This window comes from Anas acuta, chromosome 3 (assembly GCF_963932015.1).
Source record: "Anas acuta chromosome 3, bAnaAcu1.1, whole genome shotgun sequence".
Lineage (NCBI taxonomy): Eukaryota > Metazoa > Chordata > Aves > Anseriformes > Anatidae > Anas > Anas acuta.
The window spans coordinates 36,452,495-36,476,220 of record NC_088981.1 but is presented as its reverse complement, the minus strand read 5'-3'; the positions used below and the strand labels follow the sequence as shown (position 1 = coordinate 36,476,220).

General features: G+C 40.5%; 1 protein-coding gene across 3 annotated transcripts in view; it reads right to left on the bottom strand.

The window, feature by feature from the left end:
* Positions 1 to 23,726, bottom strand: part of PLB1 (phospholipase B1) — an 85,731-nt gene that overhangs the window by 20,452 nt on the left and 41,553 nt on the right. For all 3 annotated transcript variants that reach the window (XM_068676633.1, XM_068676634.1, XM_068676635.1), the window contains 19 exons: positions 22,368 to 22,449; positions 21,471 to 21,575; positions 20,692 to 20,787; positions 20,126 to 20,197; positions 19,482 to 19,541; positions 19,050 to 19,110; positions 18,262 to 18,320; positions 16,411 to 16,478; positions 15,350 to 15,393; positions 14,003 to 14,111; positions 10,140 to 10,191; positions 9,926 to 10,006; positions 8,319 to 8,384; positions 7,851 to 7,951; positions 5,604 to 5,685; positions 5,051 to 5,155; positions 3,176 to 3,271; positions 1,962 to 2,033; positions 1,150 to 1,233 (listed from right to left, as the gene is read on the bottom strand). In XM_068676633.1, the coding sequence (XP_068532734.1) occupies positions 1,150 to 1,233; positions 1,962 to 2,033; positions 3,176 to 3,271; positions 5,051 to 5,155; positions 5,604 to 5,685; positions 7,851 to 7,951; positions 8,319 to 8,384; positions 9,926 to 10,006; positions 10,140 to 10,191; positions 14,003 to 14,111; positions 15,350 to 15,393; positions 16,411 to 16,478; positions 18,262 to 18,320; positions 19,050 to 19,110; positions 19,482 to 19,541; positions 20,126 to 20,197; positions 20,692 to 20,787; positions 21,471 to 21,575; positions 22,368 to 22,449 (1,495 nt within the window). The remainder of the gene's footprint in view (positions 1 to 1,149; positions 1,234 to 1,961; positions 2,034 to 3,175; positions 3,272 to 5,050; positions 5,156 to 5,603; positions 5,686 to 7,850; positions 7,952 to 8,318; positions 8,385 to 9,925; positions 10,007 to 10,139; positions 10,192 to 14,002; positions 14,112 to 15,349; positions 15,394 to 16,410; positions 16,479 to 18,261; positions 18,321 to 19,049; positions 19,111 to 19,481; positions 19,542 to 20,125; positions 20,198 to 20,691; positions 20,788 to 21,470; positions 21,576 to 22,367; positions 22,450 to 23,726) is intronic.

The window sequence follows — 23,726 nt, the reverse complement described above, 5'->3', positions numbered from 1 at the left end:
TAGCTATTATGTTTATTCCACCAATAATGAAACGATGTCAACCACATATAACTAAACATCTTGATTCACCAGCAAAAGCATCTGATGAAGGTGTTGCCCACGCTCTTTGGCAGTAAGCAACAATGCAGAGATGACAGTGAGGGAAAGACTGTTCTCCTATACAATGGTGTAATAGGCTCTACAATCCAACAGCTAGTTAAAGGCTGCTTCCAGAAGTTAGAAAGGATAGCTGAGAGTACTTTTAGATCAGAGAGGAAGCTGTTCTTTTACTCTCTCTACTGCTTCTTTACTTTATCATTTCAAAAGCTATTGCCATTGAGATTCAGTAAGTGCAAGAATTACCCATTAAAATTATAATTTTATCTTTACAGACAAAAATCCTATTTCAACATTGTAAACTATGGCTCGTTGAAACCATATTAGTGGTTGCTCTTTGCAACCCTCAAGACTTACAGAGATTTCCTTAATTTAGTTAGGTATGAGGACCCCTGGTACGTCCAGCTAGCCCAGTCCACTTTGACTGCCATCCCCAACCATACTTGTATCACCAAAACAGAGCAACCCTCGCAGAAAATCTGCGTGCCTGCAACCATTTGTCAAGAGCAAGTTACTGCCCCATTTCCTCAAGTCCTACACAAAGTTTATTTCTGCAGTTTGTTTAATCTGCCCTGTGGTAGTTGCTCGGTCATCATGGAAAGTAAATCCTTTGGAGGACCAATCCCCGTCACCTCCTCTGCAGCTGGCAGCAAATCCAATAAGGTGACTGCCCTCTGCAGGTTGAGCACACTTGAGTGCATGGAAGTACAGTGGCTCAAGAAGAGTCCTCAGATCATTTGGGTACTCAGGATCCTAAATTCTCTTCCCCTACTGTTAGGGATGAGTTAATGATGCACCTTGGGTGACTTGCTGTAGAGAAAAGTTTCAATACGATTGCACCAACTGATACAATTAATTTTGTCTGCCTTCTGGGAAAAGAAGAGTTTAACATTTATTTACATAGAAAACAATGCAATGCAAGATATACTTCTCTGTCTGAAAACTGTTAATAGGTTATTGCATTTATAAATTCAGGATGATGTGTGAACAGTCACCAAACAGGGACCATTTTGCATAGTTTGTCTAAAATGCAGCAAAGTATGCAACAGTTACCTCTGCTGGCTCACTGGTGGGAACCACAGTTGGAGTTGGATTGGCGTTGTTGCTATTTTTATATGTTGCCAGGAAGGGTTTAGCCTGGGAGAAAGAAGAAATTTAAAAAAAAAAAAAAAAAAAAGGAGAGAGAGAGAGAGAGAGAGAGAGAGATTAGGCAAAAAACACATGGAACAATCCAGAGCAAGTGACATCAACAAACATCAAAAAAGTAATTGTCTAAGCTGCAAAAGATGTATCTATATTTTGCAACCACGCTCCTTACTTTAAAATTCAGAAGCAAGATTTTTGTTTAGCACCTTATGGCAAAAATGACATATGCCAGATCCTGATTAGCAGATTAACATTCCCCTCTCTTAAGCTTTCCACAAATTATTAAATATTACTGGATGCTTAATTCTTTCAAAAGACACTGATGTAAGGTCTGGAGAAACCTTGACCTATGTCAGCAGAGGGGAATAAACAATTGACTACTATATGGCGCTCTCTTCCCTTCAAAAGAGGCTGTACAGACTGCATAGTTGGTTTTGTCCCCTACTAATGGAGCCTGTATTAATGAAGAAAGGCACGTTTGTTTAGGCTAAAACTGAAAACACACAAATCAGCATGTTCTCAGTCAGCATTCACTGCACAACAAAAGGCCAAGGGATACCAGAGAAGGTACATTGATGGCACCTGCTCATTCAGAGGTAAGCAGAGGAGGAAAGTTTTCAGCAAACTTGCCCCAGACATATTGAACCCCTGCTGTCTGCAGGACGCACAAGCACGTAGGGCTGCCTGATACCCATCTTCCACAACATGGGGATATTTACCTGAGTCGGGCAGCTGAGGACAGCGTCAACCATGAAGTTAAATGAGTCAGCTTTCTGGCCTACAGGCTGTAACTAGGAGGGACAAAAATAAATAAATAAGCAAAAGTTTGTAGCTGTCTCAGCTCATCTTGCATTTGTATAACAATTCTATCCAACAGAATCTAAACACGCCTTTCAGTCTGGTTTTTTTTTTTTTTTTTTTTTTTTTTTTAATTTTTTTTTTTTTTAAAACTGCCTGCATTTACAGACCTTGATTTACCCAAGGCTGAAATGCCTTTGCTCCTCAGAAGGAACATGGCAACTGAGCAACAAAACAGCAACTCTAGAAAGAAGTTTAAAATGGGAAGTGGAGAGCTATGCTGGATCAGCTTAAACTCCAGGATGATTTTGGCAGGCACATGAAGTACCTTGGACTTTTGCCAGAAGGCGAGGTTGTAAACTCTGTTCTCTTGCATAAAAGAGAAGACACTAAGAGTCCCTCAGTTTTTATTGCTAAGTTGCACGATGGCAGCTCCAAGAAAAGGCTGTTTATATGTAGAAGATTAAACAAAATTTAATTAGAGGTACTGCTTGATGATTGCAGGCAATCATTTTAGCTAAGACATTACCCCAAAGTATAAAGAAGTTACCATTTGGGATCTAAGATACTGCATCGGACTGCATGCATACTCCTACTGCACTACAATCCTAAGCACAATGAGTTTGCTTAACCAATCTTTATGACTCATTGTTACCAAGTTTTATTCATTTGCAAAGGTAGTAAAGCTAAACTGAATTAAAGCTACTTTAATTCCTAGTGAGACTCTCACAATACAAGGATTTAAAACACTTTTAAGTAATCCATTTTAAATTGGCATACGTAGTCACGATTCTTTATTTGGTGGTTTCTCATATCAGCCCATAGAAACATCATCCTTAGTAAATATCCCGACTTTCATGACAATGGGTGAAATGGATTTCAAGCTGCTCAGCTGAAATCATGACTGACTGATCATGCACCTTCAGCACCCCTCCCTTCCCCACTGAATCTAAGAGGCAAGAGCTTCTAGGTTGTAGGTAGGCAGAAATTTGAGGGTATCTGACTAGGAAAGAAGAAACAAACACTGGGCACCTATCACCACGTTACAGAGTTATCTGGGACTTCATTACAATGTTTATTACATAATCTTTGTGGTCTAGCTAAAGACTGTTGTATGCAGAGCCTGTCACCTTACCAGAGCATTCCAGAGAGCCCGGGCAAGCTGAGAATGGCCTTTCTGGTTTGGATGGAAGCAGTCAGGTGAAAAGTAGGAGACATCCGGATGACCGTCCTACAGATGAAAGCATAAAGTACATGTAAGTGCGGAAGAACTCACAGAGCTCCAACTTCAGATTTCTGAGGCCAGATCAGAGCCAGTTCACTCTACTTCTTCTTGCCACTCTAATGTGGAAGGCCTCATTAACTGGTGATACAAAGCGTGCTTCAGCAGGTCCACTAGCTACCAGAAAAGCTTAGCTAGAAATGCTTATGTGTTTCCAAGGACAGATCCACAAAACAGCAGCAAAAACACCATTTTGAGTTTGGTATCTAGTCTCTCTCTGTGTTCTGTGAGAAAAATGGGATCCTCTCCTTGGCACAACACCAGAACTGGCTGCCTCAGCACCATTATGCTCTGCTGTACCTTTACACGTGAATGAGCATCTTATAGACATTGTACCAGAAGGAACAGAAGCCATCCATCTTCTCACAGTTGTGTCAGTTCTGCAAGCTTGAAAGGAGCAAAAACCAAGTGCTTGAGAGAAGGCAGCCAAACTGACCGAGTACAGGTACGGCCTCCTTTGCAAGCACAGCTGTGCTTTAATACAGATACTGGGACGTCTGGAGCAAGTAAGGCTTGGACATTTAAATACCTTGGCTTTCATGTGAATATTGAGACAAGAAAGAGTTTAAATCACATATAACTGAAATAAGTTTTTGTTGTTGTTCAGAGCAGTCCTCCCCCAAAACTTGAGCAGTTTTTTGATTCAGTGTGTTTGAGCAAGCTAATGAGGATGACTACCAGCATTTGGATCTACATCCGATCTTTTGCCAAGTTTAGAGGCAGAGTTTTCAGTTCAGGAACATCTGAATTTAGTGTGAGATAAGGAAAAGACAACACCCTGAACTTCCTTAAAATCTCAGCTAATGCTTGTGAGACTATAAAAAAAAGTTCAGAAACACTTTGCTTCTCCTATTTTTATTTTTGTGTTCCTCACCTTAGCAACAAAATCCCTAAGGATGGCTTTTCACAGGAGCCAGCTTCATAAAAAATAAATAAATAAAAATTTTTAAAAAAGCCTGGTTTGTTTGTTTGTTTTTCACCTGTGAAGTTTTCAACCAGTTTTCTAAATTTAGGAGTTTTATCTGTAGCAGTATTTGAAACTCTTCAAACTTATCACTAGCCATTGGTTCGATAATACTAAGGCAAACCCTGTTCAATATTTTGCTGCATCTGCATATTTAGTTCCAGGTGAGAGTAGGAAGCACAGATCTACGTGAAAATTAGCAAGTGGAGTTTCAGTTTCAGAGAAGGTACAGATCACTTCCTAGATTCACAGCTTGCTGGGACTTATTCAAGAAACTGAAATATAATTGCCAATAACAGGAAAAAGGGCTCACTACATAAAGCTGTTGTTTCCTCTAGATCATATGAAAACTTCTCTTTCTGTCAGACACATAAGTTATGGGACATGAAGAAGAGGTGATGTTCTAGTCTTCAGTGAGCAATGCAGCTAGGTTGCTTTAAGAACCGTAACTTAATATCTCCGTCTTTTATTAATCACACTATATTTTGAGAAAGAAAAGTATTTACATATCCTTGAGAACATACACAAACCAACCTCTTAATGCAGGTTTTGATTCATTGTCCAAAAAAGCAATTCATACTGATAGAACAATATGTAAAACAAAGAGCAGATATCTACACAAAGAAATCTAATCTGTTGTACTAAAAATCAACAAGTTCTAGTAAGAAAAGCACATGACAAGCTGAAACTATTTTGCATACTTTCTGTAAATGTTAGATACTCACATTTAGTTCTTTGCATATGTAAGTCTCTTTAGACCATACCTGATCAAGAGGAATCGTGGGATTTCGGAGGAAGGGCTGAATGATCACTGTGAAATTTTCATGAGTGTCATATCTGCCAGACTCCACCAGTCCCTGAACACCAAGCTGCAAGAAACCAAACCCAGCCACCAATAACCCATCAACATCTCTGCATAAAAACTGTTTTGCTGTTGTTTGCATTTTTGTTTCTTTCTTTTAGAGGGCGAGCCCAAGAATCATTAGGAAGCTTCTGCTTGTTAACTGAAATAGAGACACTGGCAAAAGGTAAGCCTTGTAAAAGGGACTGAGAAGGCTGCAACACAATACTGCAGTTGTGAGGGACAGGATTTTGGTGACTGAACTCTCACCTGTCCATCTGTATTTTTCTGAAGAGATTTACTTCTGTTTTTCATCGCATGGTGTTCTGGATAACATCAAAATTAGCTCCTGCTTAGCTCATAGCAATATTTTACCCTGAAGGGCCCTATGATTTGCTATAAACAGGCAGGTTGCTTGGTAATCAAAAGCTCATCTCAACTGGAGGCAAAGTAATAAATTCTCTTAATAAACATACCTGGTAAGCTCTGACGGCTTCCCTCACCATCGTTAAGTTTTTTGAGTTTTCTTCTCCTGTGAGAACACAACTACACAGATAACTGTGGGAGAGGTTAGAGGAGAAAACAAGAACACAGAGGATTAGATATTTTAGAACGCAAGTCGCCCTTTACCACCCAACATCTTCATGACATGGGAGTAACAAGGAAATCTGTACGCTTGAATTTCTGTGAAAGTGTCTTATTGTCCATAGCACTGTTTACCATTTCAAACCTTGGCTTATTTTCCTTGGATTATTTTCTGCCTCAAATGAACGATGCTACTCTAATACCTGTTTGGTTTCACCCCCAGGCACAAAAAAGTGAGGTACACTGTAGAATGCCAGTTTGTCCCATGCAAGGCATCTAAAGTCCCTGCAGCCTGACAAAGAGAGACGCATGCCATTCCCTCTGGAACTAGAAAAGAGATCTTTGAAATTTACTGCCTGTATTATCTCTGAGTTGATACCTTTCCAATCAACAATTCGTTTTGCCTTCCCAAGATATAGAACTTGTTCCTGTTTGGAGGATCAGCAAAGAATGTAAATTATTCATTACAATAAAGTCACTGAAACTGGAGATAGCTGTCCACTCTGCAAATACTTCATATTCCCTCAAAATGCCATAAAATCCAAATACTTGAAGACTTCAACCCCATCCTGAGGTACCCTGTATAAATAATTTTAACCCAAGCACATTATGTACCACAGGAAACCTTACAGTTCAAACCTGAATGAAATGCACAGAAGATCTCCTTGTCTTAAAGTTCTAAATGCTGGGGCACAACCATCTATACTATTAACCTTAGGTGCAGGAGCCTAGTTTACTACAAACTAGCCATGTTTGGCAAATTTTGTAAACTTAAGAGCTAAGAGACCATGGCAGCAGTAGCCCAGTGAGTCCTATGTACCCAAATATTGACTCAAGATAAGGTGAACCAAGCTTCACTAAAATTAATGACCTGTTAAGAGTTGCCTTACTCTGAGGTGTCCCTACTTTGCGGTCTCAGCTATTGTAAGCAGGTTTATGGATTAAACACATCTATGCTAACAGCATCATGAAAAGGCCAGAACCATGACGCTTTCAGCCAGGAAGGTCTTCAGTCAAGTTGATTTACAGATCATATCCTCTCCAATCTTAACAAGAGGCCAAGGAATTATTACGCAAGTCTTAATTTAACCAGCCCATGAGCTTAATACTATCCTGCCCTGGGAGGGAACACAAGCAGCCCAAACCAAAGTATAGTTCTACAGATGTACATTTAGCTTTAATGCAACCCTACTCCATAGAGCCTAAACTTGTCATCTCAATCCTGGTGTAGAAAGGCTACATCTGTTACTTTAGTCTGACCTCTTATACTCAGCCCAAGCCTCTCTCTTGCCAGTGAATATCATCACCTTGCTCATTTTATGTATCATCTGATGTGCTGCCTTAGCCTGTACCATTAGAGTCACAGTGAGATCTGTAACTGCCTTTTAAAACCAGAAGCATGATTTAGAGCACTCATTTCTATCAAGCCTAATTCTACCCTAAAATCTGGAAACCTGGTAAGCCTTCCCAGGTCCAGATGAAATCCTAGTGCTACTAGCCCTTTTACAGTCCCAGCCCCAAATCCCATGCAAGCCTTGCCTTCTCTGATGCGATCACTGAATAGTCATGTTCTGATCTCTCCAGTATTAATCTAAGCAGCCTCACATGCTTTTACTCTTATTCTAAACCAATTGTTGCCATATCCCAGGAATCCTAAACTTCTGCTTCTTAATAGTAGCTCAAAGTGCCTTATTTTATTTAACTATAACATCAGAAGTCCTTATATGTCTCAGCTAAATTGAAACAGAAATAAACAAAAAAAAAAAAAAAAAACAAAAAACCTGCTGTTTAAAACAGGCAACTCAGTCCTCCAGACTCATAAACTTTGCCAAGGAGCATCTCTAAGCCAGTGCACCAATGCTGGCCTGCCATTACTTATGCTCAATAGTCACAGACTAGTGTCAGAGCTGCCTGAAATATTTGCAGCCAACAAAACAAATGTACTTCGGAATCTTTTAGATCAAAGCCAAGATAAGGCAACTCCATTGGGCAGGATGATATCAGCACTGGATGCGATGCCCGTGGGACTGCAGTGCTATGGACACACTTCTCTATGATGAAAGGAGCACGGAGAAAGAACTTGCTTTATCATCACAAAAAATAAGTTCAAATACAAAAGAAAGTCAAACAAGCCTTACTCTGCCAGGTAAGTGGGGCACGGAACTTGTGTATCCACAAACAACTGTCTTAGAGGAAGGATGTCTATCACTTCAACCAGATTCACTAGAGCTTTTGGAACCTGAAAGGAAAGTCAGACTTCACCTTATAAGGAACTGATTATACAACCCACAGTGCACTTAATTTAAGTCAAAGTCCAGTCATTCAACACCCCTTCCCTTTCTCTCTCGTTGAGAGGAGAAAAAAAAAAAAAAAAAGAAACAACAAAACCCACAAAACTTCAACTCAGCTGTTGATCCTTTTCCAACACCATGGTTCAATGCTGCTGTCTCTCATTTCACACAGCATCTCACTACTCTTAGACAACACACAAGCAGTTACTCATATCAAAGTCAGCAGACCACATTTGGTACCAAAATGGAAGAAACCCAGCCATCAATTATACACCGGTTCAAGCTACAGTACCAGGACAATTTCACAGTACTTGCCTGTCCATGCAGAATATCAAGAGTTTCTTGAATTCTACTAGTGAAATTTACAGCTGAGTAGTGATCCTGATAGAAACAGAACAGAAGAGATTATTGCTAAATGGGGGCACAAGACATTTGAGTTGGGAAGATAAAGAATCACATTAATTGTGATTCTTAGACCTCATCACAGTCTACAACTTCCTCGTAAGGGGGTGTCGAGAGGCAGGAGACCTTTTCTCCATTCATACCAGTGACAGGACCCGCGGGAACGGGGTTAAGCTGAGGCAGGGGAAATTTAGGCTTGACATAAGGAGGGGGTTCTTCACAGAGAGAGTGGTTGCACACTGGAACAGGCTCCCCAGGGAAGTGGTCACTGCACCGAGCCTGACTGAATTTAAGAAGAGATTGGACTGTGCGCTTAGTCACATGGTCTGAACTTTTGGGTAGACCTGTGCGGTGTCAAGAGTTGGACTTGATGATCCTTAAGGGTCCCTTCCAACTCAGGATATTCTATGATTCTATGATTCTATAATTCTTTTCCTTTTCTGCCATACAACACCATGGTCAGGAGAATGTTCTCACTTCTTTCTAGAGGCCAAGAATGTTATGCATATCAATTAATCTAAAATATAGAAAGACTCAGTCACATTTTGGATTTAAAATAAACCTATTTAAAATAAAGCTATATTAAGCTGTATGTTTAACCAGTCCACTGGGTGCTTTACATAAGGATACGGGAAGGAACCTAATCTGATCACATGCTGAAAAGCATAAATCAGGCAACCACAGGCATGCTCAGAGCCAATTGATAAGCTCTCATAAAATCAGGAGAAATCATTGCTAGTCAAGGACACGGCTGTAAATAAAGCTATAATACTTGGTGGTAGCAGCAATTATGCCTATAGCAAGGCTACTGCAGGAGCAGCACATTTCCCAAGCACAAGTGGTTGCAGGAGAACTGAAAGCACTCACAGGAAATTTTCATATTTAAAGTAAGAGAGTAAGATCTGACAGAGAAAGGTGGCCTCTCCCTATCACCTGCCCACTCAAATCCCATGATCTCCTTACAGCAGCCCTAAAGGCTTCTTCACAATCCAGTGAAGCATAAAATTCAAATGACTTGCTGCTGAATGAATTGCTGCACTGCAGCAACTTCTCTCATACATACCTCACCTGTCCCTAGCACTTTCCTACAATACGAATTATGGGGTGATGACAACCATTGTAGGATTGGACTGATGGTAGTTCAAAGCAGTATAGTTCTTTCTTGGATATCTAATGAGGCCTTGCTAGCAGTAGAGCAATTACCAGATCAGGCAAAGGAAGCTTTTCTTCCCTTCCATTTTTTGCTCGTGGCCAGAAAAGACAAAAAGTGGTTCTTACCCTGGAGTAAGCCAGAGAGAACACAACCATCTTACTTGGTTGCTGGTAAGTGTTTTTTTTTTGTTGTTGTTTGTTTGTTGGTTTGGTTTTTAATCAGGGCACTGTCTGCAGCAACCTCAATTGTGAACTGTATGTACTGCTGTTTTGATAATCTCTATGAAGGCTCTAAGGATCCGTGGATTTCCCTTGACATACTGATCACAGTCCCATTACCATTTTAGTTAACAGGTTCTAATACTCACAGGGTCCTTGCAATAGTTGCACAGATCGTTTCCTCCAATAAACACGGTTATGATTTTCCAGTCAGCATTGAAGTCAATTCTCTGTGTAACAAAGAAGAAAATAGTAAGCATAAATTTCTTTGATATGCACTTGGCATCTGTGCAGATGGATCTATCATGTGAAGCAACACCTGTTTCTTCTTGTGCTGTAAGATCAGAGTCCCAGGCAACTTACAGAATCAGTCTGCATTAGTCTCAGGAGAGCTCTTGCTTGAGTTGGTAAGTGCCTGTGAAGAAGAGCAACCAATGAGCGAATGATACACCCTTATGGAGAGCACAATATTAACGCTCTTTGGACACCTTAAATGTGTGAGATGTCAGATACCAGGAGAGTTAACAACGAGACAGTGTAATCCTCATTTTGCAGTAATCAAATTACATGTTCACATCTTTATGAAGAGTCATCATCAAATTGGATTTGAATACAGATTTTACTCAAGTTCAATAATTAATGTGGAACCATAAGTTTAGTTTTCTATTACACTGCTTAACAGCTATAATGACAGACACAGCAACATGTTTGTTAGCAGATGGCCTGTTCAGAAATGGGCTACTATCAAGCTATTCCTCGTGTACTAAAGTGAGGAGGGAATCCCAAGTCTCAATATTTAACTGACCTCTTGAGCAATGTTTGTGCACGCACCGTGGCTCACCCAGCCCTGTAAAGCTGAGGTGTTTCAGAGTTCACTGCGTACTCATCCCCCATTCCTGTAGCCGGCACCCCAAGTCCATACTTAATTTCCAATTGTGTAAAACAGCTCAGAACACTCTACCTTTCTAAGCAAATTTAAAATCCAAGCAACTTCCAAGATCACTTAGACAAGATGACAGCCTTGCTGTTTTTCAACAGCTATGCTAACACCCTCTCTCTTTTGAATGTATACACAAACATAAATATATATATATATATATATATGTATAAATACAACTGCATATGTATGTTCATATGCATGTATATATAAAATTGCTACTAATTCTGGGTTACCTTGGCTAAACACTTCAACCTTGTTTGACTGCCCGGGCATGTTGATACTCAAATATTCATAGAAAAGAGAAAGTGGTTAGAAAGCTTGGCCTTCCAGGCAGCTCTGGAGCTGCATCAGTCACTAGGTTCTTGTAACAAACATTTCTCTGACTGTATATAGAAGCATAGAATCATCAAGGTGAGAAAAACCCTCCAAGATCATCTGGTTCAACCACCCCCCTACCACCACTATCACCCACTAAACCAAGTCCCTAAGCACCACGCCCAACCTTTCCTTGAACACCCCCAGGGACGGTGATGCCACCACCTCCCTGGGCAACCTGTCCCAGTGCCTGACTGCTCTTTCTGAGAAGAAATGTCTCCTCATTGCCAACCTGAACTTCCCCCGGCCAACTTGAGGCCATTCCCTCTAGTCCTATCACCTGTGAGAAGAGGCCGACCCCCAGCTCCCCACACCTTCCTTTCAGGTAGTTGTAGAGAGCAATGAGGTCTCCCCTGAGCCTCCTCTTCTCCAGACCAAACAACCCCAGTTCCCTCAGCTGCTCCTTACAGGACTTGTGCTCCAGGCCCTTCACCAGCTTCGTAGCTCTTCTCTAGACATCATATGACATTAATAAGCATGATACTGGTTTTGTACAGTAACCAGAGAGTAGCTCTCCTTTGCAATGCTGTATTTGCTGTAGGAACAGGAGTTATTTCTCACCACCTTTCTTTAACCAAATACTGATCTAACACTAACATAAGAGTATTTAATGGGGAATGAGCTCTGTCGTGCATCTACTCATGAAACAGGCACCCCACACATGTAGTTCACTTCGCCATTACCCTTATCCCCAGTCATAACCTACTTATATCCCAAAAACAATCACAGGTGGTCAAGAATTCCTTCTCTTCTTACCGTGGATATGGATACTAAGCTAGTGCATTGACTTCAGTATTACTGCAGAGGAAAACATCCCTTATTGAGCTGGCAGTCTGCAACACCTTTCATTGCTCGTGCAGTCACTGAAGTGCTGATGCATCCTGAGCCAACACAGTCAGTAAGATTGAACATTTTGAATGAAGCAGTGGCAGTAATCATCTATTCTTGAGCTGCAGCCTCCACCAAATTTAGATCTTAATCAACAGAAAGTCTGCTAATGGGAAATAGATATTCACAGTTCCTGTCACCTGTTCTCTCAGTCTTAAGTTCTTAGCCTCATTTTTTCAAGTGCAATCAGAGACATAAGCCAGGCTCTGCTTCAACAACATGCTTTAGATACATCCTAAACTCCAATATGTACTTAAGCACTTTGGCAATGAATGGGGGTGGGCTCAAGAAAGTTTTGTCTACACTGCTACATTCAGTAAATAGCTCTTCAAAGCAGCCACTGATTTCACTTTAATAAGTCCTGTTCTTCAAAAGCTAGTAAGGGTGCAGAACCACGTCCTTTCAGAAAAGACCCAGCATATCTGGAAAACAGTTCCCAGACTGGCACCCAGCAGTGAGACAGGCCAGGTAGCAATTCTGAAATATCAGCATTAGCTTTCATTCATGGACTATTTTTGTCCTCTGGGTTATAGGAAGAGATATATTTTGAGGTGATGAAGAATAAGTGTTGGACTGTATTATCATTCCAGGGCCAAGTATCTAAAACAGGAGAAATGTTTCCTTATGTTGCAATGCATTTCAATAATTAAACTAGGATGCATATATCTCCTCAGATCCATCATAATGTGATGGAAAAGAGCCCCAAAACAGGCATCTCAAAGTTCAGGGACAGTGCTGTAGCCGTTTACAGGAATTCTTTACTTTAGGATTTAATTGATATAAAACGTAAGACAACCACCTACCTCATTCTTTCCTATAACAAGCAAAACCTCAAGTAATACATGCTGCATCTAGCAACATGGTGGTAAACTCTCACAAATGGCTCAAGCAGAGCCATAATCCTTGCAAGTGTTTCACCAACACACAGAAACAGACACGTTCAGTCATCACTAGGAAACAAAATCCCTTCTCTGAGGTATGAGGGGCTGTAACATATGTCAGGAGACCTAGCGGACCATTTCTGCCAGGAAATACAAGCATTTACTGAGATTACTAGTGTGAGTCAGAAGTTACTCAAGGTGTGCAGGAGAGTGATAAACAATACCTGATAAATCCTAACAATCATTGCTTAGATACAGCAAACTCAGACACTTCACTTGGCTTCTGAATGTCACTCCCAAGGCCTCTTTAAGAAGAATACTTTTTCTTTAAACAAACAAAAATATTAAATTATGGAGTTCTGGGTAATATCAACTAACACTGTCAAACCCAGGCACAGTCTGCCAAACCCTGTGCCCAAGCTATGACTGAATTCCAGCAGCCATCTGTTTCGTTAATTAAATAGGACCGACGCTTTCAATAAGAAACCAGGGACTTCTAGGATAAGCAGTATATCAAAGCTTAACTCCTGCAGTCTCCCAGGTGTGACTAAAATCAAAAAGCCAAAATGAGATGACTGCAAGACATCACAATTCCTATTAAATTTGCAGAACTATCACTGCACAAGGTCTGCAATGCACCAAAACCTACACATGACCATCTGCAATTCTTTTTTCTCTGGAGTCCAGACTGTGGCTGATTTCTCCTCTCTCTCAACCACTCTTGCCTGCCTATCCAGATGCCTGAGGCCAGTTATGGGAGACTTCATCTAGTTTTTCCTCCAATTAACTCTTTAACAATTCACTACACGTTCATTTTCTGAAAACATCCATGCTCTAAGATATTTATAGACAAATAGATAAATGAATGGATGTTGAAGAGGAAGTGTAGAAACCACCACCACCACCAAATAGTTTCTGTCAATTTCTTGTTTGCAGATTTCATAACCAGGACTGTTGGCTTCATTTGAAAGTTATGGTATGAAATAAGCCCATACATTTAATATGTTTTGAGCTAATTTTCAGCTCCAACTAGACTGGTTTTGCTTGCTGTTCAGAGCAAGTTGTGTCAGCATTTGAGACAGTTGAAAGGGAAGTAGATGAAGCATCCATCACCTGCAAAAGTAAAACAAAAAGCTACATACTCAGCCTCTGCTCCAGGAACTGCCTGGTTAAGGAATGCATTCAAATCATTCACACGCCCAGTGCCAGTTGAATAGCCCTCGATCATAGCATTGAACTCTCGAAAGATGTCTGAAAAAGAAAGATGACAACGAAGAGAAAATATATCTGTTCCCCGCCTAGTGAGATCAGCACTGTCACAGTTTTGACAGCACATTGCAGCTGCTGCAGCCTCATTTTGTTTCATCCACCAAAGAGCAGCAAGGGGGACAACCAGCTAGCAGTGATGAGACAGCATGTGCTTGCTGTGCCCTGCACTGCCAACAGAAGCTGACCAGAACCAAAGACTACCGTGTCCAGCTCTCTTTCATGTTGTAGCTGTTAAGGTCTAAATTAAAACCATCCCAGTCACGCGGTGGTGACTTTGTGAAATGAGCCTCAGAGGGGCTTTAACCCAGGAGGGTTAAAGCAGGAGCTTGTTTTCAGCTAAACGATCTGGGTCCTCTTTGCAGCTGTGCAACATCTCATACTACTGACAAATTTGAAGAAAGCCTCAAATGCATGGTGAATTCCCACCACACTCAATAGTCATTTCCAGAAGGAGCCAGACAGCAAATTTCTGAGCTGAATGTGAAAATGGTCACACTGTAAACCATAAAAGCTACCTTAATCTCCAAGACTGAATTTAACCACATTTTAATGAAGGTTTTGTCAAAGGTTGTACCTTGCGAATCAATTAATTGCTTATAACAATCAATAAGACATTCTAATGATATTCTTGTCAAATTGCACTTACAATAATGGGCAACACACAAAAGGAAAATTTATCAGCCCTCTTCAGATGAAAATTTATTTTATTTAATCCAAACTGAAACTCCAGTGGTTTTACATTAACAGTAGGCTGAGTTAGGAGAGGTTGCAAGTTTCAATGAAAACAAAGTTAAAATTATTCCATTCATGTTACGTATAGAGCTAGTGAGACATGTTTACTAAAGAGGTCTGCTCTCTGCAAATATCCCTTTTTGGAAAAAAAAAAAAAAAAAAAAAAAAAGTGGTAGAATATTTATTAAAAGTAAGTTTTAATTACAACACAAGCATGGACATAGCAAGCTTATTTAGAAATTCAAATAACACTCACTAAGCAGTTTGAGAAGGGAGAAGGAAAAGGAAGGAAAGAATTTTCTATCCGCTTCTCAATTTTACTGATGAAGGAAACTTTTTTTCATTAGTCCTAGGATATTGTTTCTTTGAAAGGTAAGTCTTGTGAATTACTCTCAAATGGCTTAGAGCTCTCTGTAAAATTATTATGAATCAGCCCATTCCCTCTCTCCAGACTTGCCACAGCTAAATCTAGCAAAGCATTTACTTACTAGGTAGAGTTGTTACGTTCTCTAATGAGGCATCCCCTCCAATACTAAAATGAGAAAAAGAAATACAAGTTACTCATCTCTTAGCTGGACACAGACAACACATAAAGAGAAAACCTACTATACCTCATAAGAAAAGGTGAAGGGTTATTAATTTGGTAACTATCAAACTATCATATTACTTGGAAAGGACAGATGTGCAAGTGCTTTGGGGAAAATTGCTGAGGTTTCAGTGGTAAAGTTGCTCATCAGAAAAATTTATGTGCATGCGGCTCTGCAGAGGCACAGTTAATCATTATGAAATACCAGAAAATTCCTGAGACAGCTACATATTTGAATGACAGAGCTGTAAAGTACTGCAGATTTCAGGGCAGACCTGAAGACCAGTTCCAGCCTCACAAAGCTGCTCTAAGGCAGCACCAACCAGCCAGTCCCTCAGGTGACATATGGCTGAGGCACCAGCTTCTTTATCTCTTTTTTGGGCTTCCTGCATAGCAGTATGTTCTCTCCAGCTTTTAAATTGCTGGGCCACGCTGAGGCCAAACTCTGGCTTATGTAGAGGAGATAGGACAGCACAGAACTGCTTCAGTCTATGTCAATTCAGCTATATCGTCACCCCACCCCCAATTTCATCTTTTACAACTTTCTGTTGTATGTGGTAAAAGTTCTGCAGTGAAACTGGTTTTCGCAGTTCTACAAAAAAATTCAGAAATGCCAAACTTTGAGAACTCCCCAAAGCAACATGGCCTAATTTATTTGTTCCAGTGATTTTTCTCCAGTTTTGCGGATCTCCAGCCCACCATAAAACTACCAACTGTCAAAAGTAGCTGAAGATAAAAGCGTGAGAGCAGTTAAAAGGCAAACTGAAGCTCTACTGCTGAAAACATTGTGTAAATCCAGTTTTGTGACAAATATTGGATCTTGATATATCTTCACAAGAAATGTTAACCAGAAAGCAAATCTTTTTCCACTATCTGACAGCTGAAAGCCCTGGAACATGTGGAAAATAATATTTTGCACAGGAAATAATGCACATATTCTCATCACCTTGCCTGAAAACTTACCTCCATGACAGTCCCCGATATTCGGTGTCCAAATCCGTGAGATTGTATGAAGCAATTCCTGTTCCAGCCTGGGCATTATATTTTATAAACCCAATGAAATTAAAGCACAATAGACAGTCACACATAGTCATTTTAATTACTTTTGAATGCAACTCTTCACAAGCTTTAGAAGACACCTGTTTTTTCCCCACCTTCCTCCTGAAAAATGCATCAATACTTTTTGTAATTATTTGCAAGCATCATGTTGTATATGATGCACAAAATAAATGACGAATCAGTGAAACAAAAGCTTTCTTCTTGTAGGTCTGGGTGAGCTGAGTAACTCATTTACATTGCATTACTCAAGAATGATGAAAACGTCTCAAACAACCCCATAAAGCTTTCAGGCTAATAAGGAACACTATAAAACTCAGCACAGAAAACAAACATATCTCAGAAAGAAGTACTGTAATGTCTTTATTTGAAAAGTAATGTGCTAAATGGTGAGTTTTATAGTAGTATAAGAGGAATAAAGAAAGCACCCTCCACGTTTATACTGAAGAAGGGCAATCTGGCAACTACATCCCTCTTTAACAAAACAAGGGAATTCAGAAGCAGAGTATCTGCCAGCTGTTATGCTTTTGTCTCATGTTAAATCTGGGTACTAGGTAGTACTTTACTATATCACAAAACCAGGCAGACTATTTACTGATATCACAGAATCACAGATTCTGCTACTTCAGATTAAGTCATACTAATACTTCATATTAAAACCATGCTAATACATTTTCTCCTCTATATAAGCTTTATTGAGTTAATGGAAGACTGGTGTTCGGAATAACTATGCATGGGCCAAGTCCAGATCGGACAGCAATGCAAAACTGCTGTTTCTATGAAAACAGATTTTATCATCAGTTTCTACAGACCATACTTAGCAGAATCACCTGCAGGGGCCTGGATATTGTAATATTGCAACTGCAGCTAGATACTAACTATCTTGCTTAGATCAACATTGCATGTTTGCATAGAAATGCTGCTATTTATTTTGGTAACCTCATGCATGTAGGAGTTTTAGCAACATGCCTGTCAGACAGTTGGAAAGGCTTCATGGTTTGTAAGCACAAACTGTGTCTTTGTTGTTAAGGCTCACATTCAGAGATCCTAGAGATTTCAACTGTCTTTCTGCCCAACATTTCCTATGAGCTGGTTGTAAAGCTTCAGTCTTCAGCTGGTAGGAAAAAATTGGGCATAAACATGTAGCAGAATTTAGGATGTCTGTATCTTGATACGTATTCCTTCCAGCCTGCCAAAGATAATCATCCTCAGCAAGAACTACATCTCAATAAAGAAATTAGCTGTGAGTTAAAAGAGGAAAAATAAACATTCTGAGTATCTCCTGAAATGGATAGTCAGAGGGTTCTCACCCCTGTTCATCCATTAATGATAAAATAAATACAACACTGTTTTCCAATATCCCTTAGTCACACACTATTCCAGAAAGAACTGAGGGAAAAGGATGGGTTCACTGATCTGTACCTGTTCATAAAAACTTTGAAACATTGGATCCTAATGTTTGCATTAAGTCCCATTAATTTCAACAACATCCAATCTCTTCTGTCTCCAATTCAGCAAACCTTTTAAATACCTTTTTAAAGGATTTGTCATTGTTCCAAATCATGTGAATATATGCGGGGGGGAGGGGGGAACACAGAGCAGGAGAACTGACACCTTTCTTGTTATAGCTGCTAGGTCTATTATCATCTGCGAATGATTGGATCTTTATATCTAGGTACAACAGTCATTTCAGCTCCACTAGAGAAGGCACATGTTTGTAGTTTTACCAAGAGAACAGTAAAAACACTGTCTTCTTACCGTCAAAGAATCCCCAAGGGCTGCTATAACTTTCACATCAGCTGGCTTTAGGGAATGCACTATAAAAGAAAGAGATGCAGTTGAAACCAGATAGGGAACAGCCATGCATTTTCATGGCTCCATATGTAAAACACGTTGTTGTGCATTCTGATGCTCAGCCACGTTGCTTTTGCAATACCCAGGTGGTTAAACAGGAGCTCTCTCCAGCTCATCTTACATGGTTGTAGCAGCAGCACATGCATATTATCCAGCCCCTCAATAGCTAACATTGCTACCAAAAAGACAGAAGAGCAAGGAGCAAATAACAATACATTATAATCAACGTCCAACACTAAGCTAACAATAAAAAAAATGCAGTATTGTATAAACCAGGAACAGCATATTAAAAGCTTTAAGAAGGTAGAGAAGGAGTAAGGAGAAGACAGTACGAAGTTAATTGAAGAACTGAACACTGCTATATCCCAGACTGACGTGCATGAAGCTGTGTTTCCGGTTCCCTTCTCTAAGATTTAGGTGGTATCACTTAAAAGCTGTGTCAGCACACAAGTTTGGCTTTCCTTGCAAGATATTTTGAAGTTCTCCACTGTCAATGAGCTAAGTGAAGCTATTTAGAATGTTACTTCATGTGATGGTTTGGCATTATATCTATTAAGTAGTTGCTGAAAAACATGACATCTTTTCTGAGCAGTATTTTCACAGTCCAGCAATCATTTCAGCAAAAATAAAGAGTCATCCTGAAGGACAGTTGAAAGCAATTCAGCCTCCTAACACAAACCGGGCAAGACTACCTGAAGTTGAAGAAGGGGAGGATGGAGATCTGTCCTCACATAGCAGCTGGCTTCCATAATTCTAAAGAGAAGAAGAAGGATGAATAGCATTTGGCTAGGAAATACAGTCAGCAGTACCCTGGATATTCCTAGCAGACCAAGTGGATAAACCAGAGCATGTTTAACGTGTAAGTAATAAGACAAGTTTTGGTTGCCCAATTCAATAGTCATATTCAGCGTTGTTTGGATTAGCATCCTGTACTGATAACTGTGATGTCTGAGCATGTGTCCTTACAGGTGTTTCTGGATGTATTTTGCCTTACTCAAGGAATCCTTTCCTGTTCTTTGCCCTTTGGCCAAAGACTGATATCACCTGTGGTGCAAAGCATGATTCATGGCAATACAGGAACAAATGCAGCACAGCAACAGAGGGATGCTGATGTTGATACTTACTGGAATTTGGCTAGGGTATGTGTAATTACTGTTTTTATATGTCTTCAGGAATGGCTCAGCCTGAAAAATAAGACAATCTGAGTCAATGCAAAGCATCAGGAAAATACAGGGAGATTTCTACTCCCCAACTTTTCATTCTTAGACGTCTGCCGCCGATTATTAACTTGATGCAAACAAAGCCCAGGGATTAAAAAAAAAAAAAAAAAGAGGCATTTTGAATATCCAATAACAGTGTAAACCTAGAGCACTATTTTACAGAGCCAGAATTTACAGAATGCTCTAAGGACCCTGCTCACCGCACCCATGCTGTGCATGGTTAGCAAGAAGCTTGACATCAAAGGCACTACCCAGGTTCATGCCAGCCAGAGGTAGTTTCACAGGCCTCAGCCAAGCCACCCTGACCAATGATCTAGTGTTGCTCTATTTCCCTCACTGAAGGTCTTTCATCCAACATGGATGCTAGGCAGGCAAAACACTCTGCCCTTGTGTTTTGGCTGACTATGACACATGACTGTGAGGAAGTTAACCTCCAGCCCTCCATCTCGGCTCACAGAAACAGTGCTCCAGGCAGTTGGTGATAGCACAAGCAGACTTCCAGCAACCCCCAACACCACCATAAAAATACAGATACGTTTGTAATTTACCTCGCTTGGACATTTGAGAGAAATTTCATTTCCTATTTGTTGGTTATCAGTCTTCTTCCCTACGGGTTCCAGCTGTGGGGACATAAGGGGGGGGTTGGGTGGAGGTGGAGAGAGAGAAGAAAAGCAAATGAGCATCAGAGAGCAGAGGGTAACTCTGCATTACCAGCTGCTGGAATCATCCCTGCAACACAGCAAGACAAACACTGCTCACTGCACCTTCTCTGGTGATGTCACTCACTGCTGCTTTTCATATTGAAAAGTTTAATCCCTGTATGTACCAAAAGCAGTCTGATGATCAGTGCCAGGTGTGCAGTATCTCCCCAAAGATGTCCAACACTCATAGTTTTAACGTATCCTGAGATTTATTGTTTTGATATGACTGGTTTAACAGTTGAGGTGACTTTTCTCCAAATGAACACTCTTTCCTTTTATGAACATAATTAATGGTTTAAAAGAGAGAGGGCTAGTTACATAGTAGTTCTCTTAGGTGATTTTTAATTTTTTTTTTCTGCTAAGAGCAGGATGGAGAGGACAAAGTGCAACAAACCCAACCTTTAACATCTTACCATGTTGTTCCACAAAGCACGTGCAGCCTGGGAATGAGACTTCTGGCTGAAGTGGAAGCAGTCTGGGGCAAAATATGAATTGTCAGGGAACCCCTCCTAGAGAATGAGATGAGTGCTGTCACAGAGAGCAGTAAATGTGCAACAAGCTGTGCATTATCCCCTGTGAAAAATCCCATCTGACTTCAAACTAACATAGCTGCAAAGGCCTCTGAGACAAAGAGAATTAAACTGGGCTGGAGAACACTAGTAAGTCAAGACTGAGAAGCCCTTTGAGCCTTTTTAATATATGATTTCCAAAGTATTAAGGCACACAGACCACTCTGACTCTGGTCACACAGAATACCTGTGCACAGACATTGATCATACTCCTTATTTCCCCAGAGACTCACACATTATAATCTTTCATGGCACAAGGGTTTTTATACTAGAAGTCTTAGCTTTACCAAAGTACTGGAAGGGACTTCGTGATGTGTGGGGGATGTAGGATGAGTGCTCCCTGGTGAATACTTTGAACTGGTATCTTCTACACAGTTGTCTGTAATTGTAGGGGAGTGGACTCGATGTCTAAAATAGCACCATCAAGGCGTGCACTGCTGTTGCCCTTTATTTCCAAGTTATTCCATAAATATTTTCTGCTATTTTAAATGTTACCTTAGCTGATTATAAGAATTATCAGGCCAGAATACTGCTGGTCACATTTACCAGAACAAGTTAGGACAATTCTGAAAAATCAGTGCTGCACTAGGATTTAGTGTAGGGGTTTTGTTTATTTGTTTTACCTGTGTTTTTGGCATGTCGACATGAGTCAGGAATGGCTGCAGAACCACTGTGAAATCTTCCCTCGTGTCGTATCTTCCACTCTCCACTAACTCTTTGGTTCTTTCCTTTAAGAGCACAAAATAAATAAATAAATAAATATGTTGTCATCTTTCTTTCTTTTACACTCAGCTCACTGGGTCCCTCATTACTGTACATCTCACGCAGGCATTCTCTCTCCTTCATGCAGAAACCCAGACATGACAGCGATTGCCAGCCTGTGCCAGTCAGAAAATGCAGAGGTCCTTTACAGAGACTCATCCCAGACATTTCTACGGCAAGACAGCCTGTGGATCATTACCTGACTAACACATGCAGGCAACGTGCTCAGTAATTAGGTATTCTGTCAAAAAGATGTTCTTCCAGAGCTAGTGAAGTGTTTTCGGTTTGGCTGGCAGCCCGTGCCCAAAGTTCATTCCAAATTTATCACATTCTTTGACTTAATCTTATCTCCAGCAAGATAAGTGATCAAGAAACTGCTGGCACACTGATGCCCTCTACTTTCTATGACTCTTTAACAGATGTTTCCTTATCTGTTTTGTTATTTTAGTGAACCAGAGTTGTAAAGATCTTGAGCTGATTCACATCCCCCTCACAACTGCTTTGTTGTTGTTGTTAAATCACAACTACAAATATGTCATTAAAACAAGTGCAAACTACCCTCCAACTCCAAATATTCACCCTTCTGTGGTCACTTGATTAAGTCTCTTACTACAGACCCTGCTATTATTGCACTGTTTCTCATTCCCAGTGGAAAGAAAAAAAAAAAGGCAAAAGAAATCCACACTACTTCTAGGAGAGCAGAACAGAAGGATTACACTAAATGTGTAAAAATAAATCAATAAATGCATTAGTCTTACCTGATACCTTTTGTTGAAGTTGACCAACTGCTCAACCTCAGTGGAATTGTCAGCATATTTCAGTACACAAGGGCACAAAAGCCTGCAGGATGAGAACAACATGCTGAGACCCGCTCATCTTTTTCCCTTTCACTAGATGAAAATCTGCAGGGTTAAAAGCTTCTCTGGGGGGGATTTTTCTGACAGACTTTTCAATGGTAGGATTGAACGTCATCCCTGAGTTTCTGCACAGCCCTGATTCTTGACAAGAAACATTATTAGGGATAAAATCATGAACACAGGACAAGAGAGAGAAGGAAGGAGTGGCAGAGAGAAACCATGACGTCCCAGTCCCAGCCCTTGCAACACCTGTTGCCTTGCTAAAGGGACTTAGGATCACCTGTGGCAGTAACAACGCAGCAGGAGAGCTGCTTGGAGTGAAGCTACCAGGCATGGGAATGGGTGAGGACAGATGCTTTAAACCCAAGTTGCAGCATGTGGAGGGGGTAAAGCACCACACCAGATGCCCAGAGGGAAGCTGGATTCTTCATCTTTGGAGAGACTCAAAACTTGACCCGACACAGCCTGAAGCAACTTTCTCTACCTTTGAAGCTGGCCAGGCTGTGTGCAGGGACTTGGGGCAGATGACCCCCTGATTTCTCTTCCAACTGGAGCTATTTTAAGTTTCTGTGAGCTCATGTTGGCCACCTTTATCCTTCCCTGCACACAGGTCCTCTAGCATGTGATTTTTTTCTTCTGGTGTTCCCCATTTCTGGGCATGCCTCTTTATCATGAAACCAAATGAGAACAAATGACTCTTTTTAAAAAAATCCTCTAATTTGTTCATAGTGAAGCATCCCTGAGTAATACTTCCCATAGAACCATGGATATGTATAAAGTATGCGTGTCCCTACCTCCAAACTTGTCTGAATAGAGAGCAACTAATAAAACAATATGATTTGACTTCTGCAGAACATTTATATGAGAAGTAGAACAAGCCTAAATTGTATTTCAGAAATATTTTAGTAACATAAGCACAGCAAAGTTATTGGACATGTAGTCTCTTTTTCAGTTATTCGTGGCTCTCAGGAAAGAGAAGCTTTCAAAGTCAAAAGTCTCCTTTTGTTTTTTCTTCAAATGGGTACCATGGCATTTGGTATTCCACACAGGGTCTTCTTAGCTCCCTGTAAACTCGGCTTGCTGTCAGCCAGCTATTAAATTCAGCATGGCGCTCGAAATGATGGGATAAGGTTATAAGTACCCTGAGATAATCTAATCTTAAGAGCTCCACTAACTATCCTTGCCCAATGATTAGGATATCGATATCCACGCACACTCTGCCCCATAACCTTTGTTAAAATGAAACTGTGACTGGATGCA